Source organism: Sinocyclocheilus rhinocerous, unplaced genomic scaffold (genome assembly GCF_001515625.1).
Source record: "Sinocyclocheilus rhinocerous isolate Xijiao unplaced genomic scaffold, SAMN03320098_v1.1 scaffold1553, whole genome shotgun sequence".
NCBI lineage: Eukaryota > Metazoa > Chordata > Actinopteri > Cypriniformes > Cyprinidae > Sinocyclocheilus > Sinocyclocheilus rhinocerous.
The window spans coordinates 110,449-120,809 of record NW_015639764.1 but is presented as its reverse complement, the minus strand read 5'-3'; the positions used below and the strand labels follow the sequence as shown (position 1 = coordinate 120,809).

The 10,361-nt window shown below is 28.6% G+C and overlaps 1 protein-coding gene across 1 annotated transcript in view; it reads left to right on the top strand.

The window, feature by feature from the left end:
- The window catches only part of sphk1 (sphingosine kinase 1), a 23,540-nt gene that overhangs the window by 4,121 nt on the left and 9,058 nt on the right, over positions 1–10,361 (top strand). The window contains exon 2 of the mRNA XM_016567370.1: positions 10,173–10,322. Within this exon, the coding sequence (XP_016422856.1) occupies positions 10,173–10,322 (150 nt within the window). The remainder of the gene's footprint in view (positions 1–10,172; positions 10,323–10,361) is intronic.

Sequence of the window (10,361 nt, the reverse complement as noted above, 5' to 3'; positions counted from 1 at the left end):
AGCATTAGAATTAAGTTTCTTTATTAACTATTTAATGCTCCTATAACTTTTATTAGGGTAAAAAAAAAACAGGAGGACATGATATTTACTATTTTTACACACCAGAGGCTTTCAAATGAATTGTGAATCTAAAATATTCGTGTTAGAGAATGTACAAATCGTTAACATTGTTTGTGTCATATCAGTCAGAAAAGCAGTTCTGGGCTATTTTTGTTTGTTTTGTTTTAGCTAACTTAGTTGTTGTTCTTGGCTGAATAACTCTAGGTTTTCAAAACCCCTTTAAAATTAAATATGTACACAGTTTGGATTAAATGAGAGTATAGTCAAATTTTTTAAGCAAAACGTGATTCATTCTTCTCTCTGAAAGCCGAGACGCTCCAGGACACTCTCGATAGATGACGGCAGTGTAAACAGTATCTGGGTCTGTTTTTATAGAGGGAGGGTTTGTGTTGTGTTGTATTATTACGTTTTTTTGTACCAAAAACAGTCAATATTTATTTTTTTGTGATCCATCTTCCATCCTCCTCCCACAGTCTGTTAGTGAATCCATACTGCACACTAAACTGGAAATACGATCTGCCGATCTCTGATCTGAGTGGATGATTTTATGCGATTTTTCTGGAGTAAGAGCGCGCAAATTATTTTTTATTAGTCTGTGTGGAAATAAAGTAGTGCTTACAAGGAACCGGGTCGATAGGCTACTCTGAACACTTTCGAGGATAAAAAGCACTGGATCTGTTTGCGAGGTTATGACATCAATCTGAGGGACCTAACAGCAAGCGTACTAGATATCCATGAGCAGAACTGCATGTATAATTAGTACATATAACTTCAGGATGGACTGAAATTCACAAGTCTACAATCATTCACAAATATATAAAAATAAATATATACATAAAATTTTAAACTAAAATACAATTCAAAAAGTTTTAAAATGTATTAAATGTGATAAAATCACTCTGACAGAAGGCTTGTTGGGGGCGCTTATTGTCAGTTTTGTAGCTTTTTGTAGATGATTAAATATATTATTGCCAGTCACAGTATGCAGTATAATATTTATTTAATTATTTTGTATTTTTTAATGATGATTTTAAAATGATTTCATTGAATTTTTATTACATGTATTTTATTTACTTTATATTTCATTTTATTTATTTTTTAAATTATTTACTTAAAATGTTTCATGTATGTATTTTATTTAAAATTATTTAATATATTTTTTTTAATTGATTTTATTTCAAATGTATCACGTATTTATTTTATTTATATTTTATATTTAATTTTTTTATTTATTGAAAAAAAGTTTTTATTTAAAATGTTTAATGTATTTAATTTTTAGATTTAAAATGTAAAAAAAAATATTTACATCTTTTAAAATGTATTTATATTTAGAATAATTTTATTTACATTTTCTAAAATGTATTTATGTATTTATTTATATTTAAAATGATATAATTTACATTGTTAAAATGTATGTATGTTATATTATTTGATTTAAATTAAATTAAAATTATTTAATTTTATTTATTTATTTATTTACTTATATTTAAAAATATTTTATTTACATTTTATAATTAATTAATTTTTTATTTTAAAGTAAAATCAGTCATATAAACTATTTTTAGTGTGCTTAATTATATCAAACACATAATTATTATTCAAGTAATCGGCTTTAATGATGAGTGTCAGTCAAGCATCAGTATTCGTGATGAGCAGCGTTTGAGCTCTCCTGCACTGTACAGTATTGATGGATGAGAGTTATTTTACACGCCTTTATCTCTCACAACAAGGTCAGCAAGACTTCAACACAAAGAGCGGCCTTCTTGCTTCATTTATCTGTAACTCCGGAGCGCGTTTCTCTAAAGAAAGTCGTTTAAGCAGTTGAAGGATGTTTTGAAGGCTGGTATTGTCGGCACACAGCGGTCACAGACACACAAAGACATTCATTACACACGGACACGCTAAAAACACGCTAGAAACATTCTACAGTGAATGGAGCTGCTGAGCTGCTTTAGTCTTCATAATGTGACAGAAGATTGAACAGATTTCATAAATATACAGTTACACTAGTGTTACAAAGTCTGAAGTCTCTTCTGCTCACCAAGGCAGCATTTATACAGTATATAAATATACAGTAAAGCTGTAATATTGTGAAATATTATTACAATTTAAAACAACTGTTTTCTATGTGAATATAGTGTAAAATGTAATTTATTCCTGTGATCAAAGCTGAATTTTCAGCATCATTACTCCAGTCTTCAGTGTCACGTGATCCTTCAGAAATCATTCTAATATGAAACATTTCTGATTATTATCAAAGTAGAAAACAGTCGTGCTGCTTCACATTTTTGTGGAAACTGGGATACATTTTATTTTTCAGGATTCTTTGATGAATAGAAAGTTCAAAAGAGCAGTATTTATTTAAAATAGAAATCTTTTGTAACATTATAAATGTCTTTACTGTCACTTTTGAACAATTTAATGTATCCTTGCTGAATAAAATTATAAAAAAAAAAAAAAATTGCTTGTAATTAGATACGTAATCAGATTACAAAAATTCAAATGCTCATAATCAGATTACAGTTACTTTTATAGATTACATGAATACATGTTATTCACACAATGGCAGTAAATGATTCATAATTTATTGATTCACCCAAATTCTTCTTCTTTAAAAAAATAAATAAATATACTGTATATACAGTTCATTCACGAACCCCAGTTTGGGAAACGCTGTAATTTAAAGTTTAATACACTTCATGATGTTAATAAAGACTGGAATAGATTTTCTTACATGGTACATCAAAAGTAATCTAAAAGTAATCAAAAAGTAGTCCGAATACATAATATGTGTAATTCAATAGATTACGTTATAAACTACAATTTCTGTCATGTAACCTGTAATCAGTAATGGTAATCTACCCAGCACTGTATGTGTATTGTGTATTTATATATATATTATATTACTGTTGTAAAAAGATGAATGTGATTCACTGTAATGGTAATATTGTGAAATATTATTACAATTTAAAACAACTGTTTTCTATGTGAATATAGTGTAAAATGTAATTTATTCCTGTGATCAAAGCTGAATTTTCAGCATCATTACTCCAGTCTTCAGTGTCACGTGATCCTTCAGAAATCATTCTAATATGAAACATTTCTGATTATTATCAAAGTAGAAAACAGTCGTGCTGCTTCACATTTTTGTGGAAACTGGGATACATTTTATTTTTCAGGATTCTTTGATGAACAGAAAGTTCAAAAGAGCAGTATTTATTTAAAATAGAAATCTGTTGTAACATTATAAATGTCTTTACTGTCACTTTTGAACAATTTAATGCATCCTTGCTGAATAAAATTATTAAAAAAAAAACAATTGCTTGTAATTAGATACGTAATCAGATTACAAAAATTCAAATGCTCATAATCAGATTACAGTTACTTTTATAGATTACATGAATACATGTTATTCACACAATGGCAGTAAATGATTCATAATTTATTGATTCACCCAAATTCTTCTTCTTTAAAAAAATAAATAAATATACTGTATATACAGTTCATTCACGAACCCCAGTTTGGGAAACGCTGTAATTTAAAGTTTAATACACTTCATGATGTTAATAAAGACTGGAATAGATTTTCTTACATGGTACATCAAAAGTAATCTAAAAGTAATCAAAAAGTAGTCCGAATACATAATATGTGTAATTCAATAGATTACGTTATAAACTACAATTTCTGTCATGTAACCTGTAATCAGTAATGGTAATCTACCCAGCACTGTATGTGTATTGTGTATTTATATATATATTATATTACTGTTGTAAAAAGATGAATGTGATTCACTGTAATGAATGAAATGTTGTAATGCAAACAAATGTTAATGTGTCTAAATACAGGCTTCATGCTTTCCTTCCGTTTGGGTTTGTTGTGAAAAATGAACTGGCTCTTGACAGGTTTTGTGACATTCATAGAGAAGTTTTTGAATATTTGTGGTTTTGTGTTACGCACACAAATAATGAAAAAAAATATTAGTGTTAGAATTATTGTTATTGATACTATTGTTAATTTACTACACACACACACACACACACACACAGAGATGTGTAAACACACACACACACACACCTCCGTATTTCCTCACCATATGTTCACAGTTCAGCAGCTGTGATGCTGAGAGCTTCTCCAGTGTGAGAAATGAAGCACACATTCATCTCTCTCTCGCTCTCTCTCAGTAAAAATAGACGTCTATTTGTAGAATCGCAGACATGCGTTTTTTTGTTCTTTGGTTTTGGATGTAAAACCATTGCTTCAGATTAAACTTTAAAACTTTACGCACAGACAGCTCAGATCTGTAGCAACTCTAGCATTTTTTTTCTTCTTATGTCTACTTGTCTTTTTTTTTTTTTGAGACAATTTTGTGCCCTCCTTTTGACCCAAACTATTAAATGTAGATGGATACAGTATGTTAATTTGGTCATGGTTGTCATTGTTATGAACATTTATGAAGAACAATATGCAATACAATATTTATTTTATTTCTAAATGTTATTTATTAATATTTCATTAATATTTAATAAAGTAAATATTAATCATTTATTGTTTTATTTATTAATAATTTATAATAAATATTAAATATGTATTTATTTTATTCTTGTTATTAGTTAGTTGATTTTTTTTTTTACAGTTGTCACGTATAACATAACAAAAAAAAAATTCCATTAACAAATGAGTTTAATTCTATTAATGTACAGTAGGCTTTAAAATAAATGAATTAATTACATTTTTATTTTAGTCACTCGTTCAGTTCAGTTTGGATGAATAACAGAGGCAGTGCTAGTAATAAACTCACTTAGCAGCTTTATAAAACCGATTTCATCGCTTTTTAGGTGATTAAATGTATTATTATTGCCATTCACAATATACAATATTAGAATTATGTTTAATTTTATTGCATCTAATATATATATATATATGTGTGTACAGTATACTGTAAATGATATGAAATGCCTCACATATTCCTTTTCCTTTAATGAGTAATTTTTGCAGTTTCGTTCCCTTAGTAGTCAGCTGTCTAGCATTTGTAACGGAGCCGTTATCATGGAGAAAGCCTCTGCTGGTTTCATTAGGGCTGGGCGATATAGCCAAAAAATGTATCAACGATATAATGTTTCATATTGTTCAGTATCGATAATTATTGACATTTTTTATAACCTTTTTTAAAACAAAGAGCAATAGAAATTTTTTTTTTTATTTGACCACTGTATTTTTAAATTAACTCAATTTATTGAGACAAACAACAAATATATATATATATATATTTTTTTTTTAACAGAGTATCATGTATTTATGCATTGCTTAATACAAAGAGCCGAAGCGCCATCACGCAGACTGCATTTAAAAACATAAGAGACGCAGTGAAAAGTAATAAACCTCTACAAATTCGCGACGTGTTTTCTAAAAGTTTAAACTGTTTTAACTTTGCATGGCTTTCTATACATCTCTTGTGTGACGCGAGTGCAGCAGTCATATTTGTCCGTCTAAAAATGCGCTGAATATGCGTTCTGTGTGAATGGCTTAGTTTGGGTTTTAACCCATTCAAGATCTTCTCCGCATTGAGCTACTGTATTTCTCTAATATTTTGAATGAATAACGCAGCAGCGGCGCGTCTCGGGGGCTAGACTAACAAAACATTAAAATGCAACAACGTCACTTACATTATTATCACCGCATCTCGTGCGCCACTGATGACGCTCCCTGACCCACTCCTAACATTCAAATGCAAATGTTTATTTTAAATTCGACTAATATAATTTTTTTTATTCACAATCTCCTCATCACAGGCAGGCACAGCACTCAATTCAGCATGTGTTCGTGTTTGTGTGTGCTGTGTATCCTGCACTATATTGAAATTTTTTTATATCGTTATCGAAGAAGGTGTACCGTCGATAAATATCGATACCGTTTTATCGGCCAGGCTTTGGTTTCATGTGTTGTTCATGAAGGGAAGCGCTGTGTATCAGTCTCACTGTGAAAGCGCAGCGGCTGTTGTTTTGCTGGTTTCTGAGCGCTGGCATAGATGCGGCCCGACATGGCACCCGCAGGCGCTCATTACAGCCCTCGGCCCCAGACCATTCTGGGTTACGGGTGAATCTCAGGTTACACAACCTCCCGCTGCTGGAGGTGAAACGGTTTCAGTCCAGAAGGGGTGGCAGAGATCATTTACTAATGCAGTAGGTCAAGCATTATAGTGATTTTACCACCGTTAAATGATGCAGAGCGTTTAAAAAAAGCTTAAATCAGTGTAACAGAAGGTACTTATTGTCTTTATAAAATTGTTGTATTATTTTTTATAGATGGTTAAATGTATTACTATTGCGAATTACAATATACAATAATATTTTATTTTATTTCTTATTTTTATAAATTATTTAATTTTATTGTGTTTAAAAATATTTACATGTATTTTTAAACAATTTTTATATTTTTAAAAGATTTTGTAAATGTATTTATATTATATATAAAAAATACATACAATATAATATATTTTTTAAATTTTTAAATTATATTTTATTGTATTTAAAATGTTTAGATGTGTTTATTTATTTAATTATTATTATTTTTTACTTATGACATTATAGTGATTTTACCACAGAAATATGACGCAGAGTGATTAAAACCCATTAAAAAGAAAAATCACCCTAACACATAAAACTGATTTCATTGCTCTTTTTAGATTAAATGTATTATTGAATGACATTATAGTGATTTTACCACAGAAATATGACGCAGTGATTAAAACCCATTAAAAAGAAAAATCACCCTAACAGATAAAACTGATTTCATTGCTCTTTTTAGATTAAATGTATTATTGACAACCACAATATACAATATAATATTTTACTTCTAAATTTATGTATTTTTATTTATTTTAATTATTTTATTATTCAGTTTTTTAATGTGTTTATTTTATTGATTTATTTTTTTTATTATTTATTTGCTTTTTTTAGATGATCACATGTATTATTGACAATTACATTAATTTGTTTTATTTCAAAATTTATTTATTTATTTTTATTTTTAAATTAGTTTGTTATTAAACTTTTTATGTATTTATTAGATTAATTGAGTAATTATTTAATTGTTTATTTTTACAAATTTATATATATATATAATTGAATTAAATAAAAAAAAATATATATATTATTTTATTGTGTTATTTTTTGGATGAATGAGTTACAGGAGAAAAATACATACAATATAATATATTTTTTAAATTTTTAAATTATATTTTATTGTATTTAAAATGTTTAGATGTGTTTATTTATTTAATTATTATTATTTTTTACTTATGACATTATAGTGATTTTACCACAGAAATATGACGCAGAGTGATTAAAACCCATTAAAAAGAAAAATCACCCTAACAGATAAAACTGATTTCATTGCTCTTTTTAGATTAAATGTATTATTGACAACCACAATATACAATATAATATTTTACTTCTAAATTTATGTATTTTTATTTATTTTAATTATTTTATTATTCAGTTTTTTAATGTGTTTATTTTATTGATTTATTTTTTTTATTATTTATTTGCTTTTTTTAGATGATCACATGTATTATTGACAATTACATTAATTTGTTTTATTTCAAAATTTATTTATTTATTTTTATTTTTAAATTAGTTTGTTATTAAACTTTTTATGTATTTATTAGATTAATTGAGTAATTATTTAATTGTTTATTTTTACAAATTTATATATATATATAATTGAATTAAATAAAAAAATATATATATATTATTTTATTGTGTTATTGTCATTTTGGATGAGTTACAGGAGCAGTGCTAGTATGAATAAATAAACCAAAGCTGCTCATGAATCATTTGTGTTGTAGTGAAACTGTGCCATGAGTAAAGGTCCAGGACCTGTTTGAGACACCGAGACCTGTGTGAGTTCATGTGTTTCTCTGTGAAGGTAAGGTATGTGTGTCTGTTGAGTGCTGGATCACCTGCAGGGCTCTGAACGCCTCACCTGTCATCAGCGAGTAAACCGCTCCCCGGAAACCAGTCCGTCCCGCTCAACTGGACGAGAAGCCCCGAGCTCCTGTAACACGCAGAATCAAGACAAAGCCGCTTCTGTTTGTGTGTCGTTTGAGAGTTTTTAGCATTAGCGCTGCTAGCTGTTAGCACTGTGCTACCGCCCGAGGCCACGCGCTCTTTTATTCGTCAAACATAAAACCTTTTAAAGAGAATTAAAATCCTGTTTTCAACACTCGATTCAAATCTCCTGCCCCACAGGTGTCAAAACAACCAAACCAAAAAGAGAACATTAGTTCAGCGGGACAATCTGACTGAAAAATCACTATAATGATTTATTGTATTAGTATAAAACAATAAAAAATATATAAAATAATAAAAAATAGATGTAAGCATATTTCAAATAATTAAAAAAAAATACCCTTTTTATTAAATTGTATTCTAATTTTATACAAATGCATTTGAAATAAAATGTAATAATTTAAAAGATAACAAATAAGTAATAAATAAATATGAGCAAAAATGATCTTGTCAGCAGCAATCGCTGTTTTTCAGTAACTTCATTCGGAAATGCAACATTATATGGTATAAACTGAATTATGCACATATTAAATGACTTTTCCAGTGAAATGTGTCATTTGATACTTTATTATTATGTTTTCCTCCAGAACTCAATGTGACGACAAAAATATGTGGAATATGAGGAACAAAGCAGTTTAAGTGCAGTTGAACATGTTTGTCACTCCACTTTTAGATGTTTAATAATTCTGTACACAGCTCACTAATATTTCATAATGTTTTCATTAACATAACCACCTCACACGTCACACCTCACGTTTGGCACCACATTTACAGCAACGAGAGCACAACATGTTTGCTATAGTTTTACTGTATTATATTTAAATTTTATTATTATATTTAATTGTATTGTTTTAGATTTTAATTTATTTTATTCACCTTGTAAGTTCAAGAATTTTATTATTTTGTTTTATAATTCATTTTTCTTTTTTATTGATTTTTATTTATATTATTTATTTTATTTTTGGTATGGACATTTTTTTGTTTTATTTTAATTATATTCTGTTTTATTTTAATTATTTTTTAATTTTATAATTGATTATCTTATTATTTTAACTACACACTAAAACACTGAACATTTTATTTTATTTATTTATTTTGTAATTCATATCGTTATTATTTTATTTTAATTGTATAATTTATATTTTTATTATTTGTATTTATTTTATAATTTTATTTTATATTTGATTTGGTTGAATGTTATTATTTTATTTTATAACTGATTATTTATTATTTTATTCCTGCACTCAAACACAGAACGATCATTTAAAGCTGCATTCCGTAACTTTTTTTGGTTAAAAATTATCTCCTTATCTTAGCCTGATTCACAACGGTAAGCTTGTAATCATTTGAGTGGATCGGGTCGTTTGACTTCGCGTCATTACGTCACGTCTGTATATATAAAGAAGGAGTCCCGGTGACTGAAATTAGATTATCTTCCAGTTTTAAATGTGCATGTGATCACAGATATGTGGGATTACACTGTACTTATAAAATATTTGTATTCCAAAGAAAACAAGTTCTAAGAAACATTAAATTATTTTTGAGGTTAAACGAACAATTTCTTTCGATGGCATTCGAATGGTATGACAATTAGAGACTGTACAGAATTTGAAATCTACATATAACGCTAATACACACTAAATACACGGTCACATAATGTTGATGTTGTTAACATTAACAATTTGAGAACAAAGTATAACAATAATAATAATCTGCACGGTTTGACGTGATCTGAAGTAGCTTTGCTATCCTTAGATTTAATCAGCATTAGTAGCGCGATTTATTGTGAAATCTATATTCACAATATAGATTTCTTTTCCTTTTTTTTTCAGTTGATCAGAACAAAACTGGCAGACATGTTACTTACTTGTTCAGATGACATTTTCGGGTGAAACTTCTTATTATAAAGAAGATAATTCCGCAAATAACTGCAATCGCAGGTTTCAAACAGAGAGGGCGACAAAGAGGCAAAACTTACGGACGGCAGCTTTAAGTCATTTTTTTCTGTGTATGTAAATGTCATTCTCTCTCTCTCTCTGTCAGGTGTGTTGTTCTCTGAGGTCCGCCGACCGTGTGGCGTGATGGTATTGGTCAATCCTCAGAGTGGGCGGGGCCAAGCGATGGCTTTCTATAATGGCCACATTCAGCGGATGCTCACTGAGGCGGATATACCGCACACGCTCTTCATCACAGGTGTGTAACACACACACACACACACAGACACACACACAC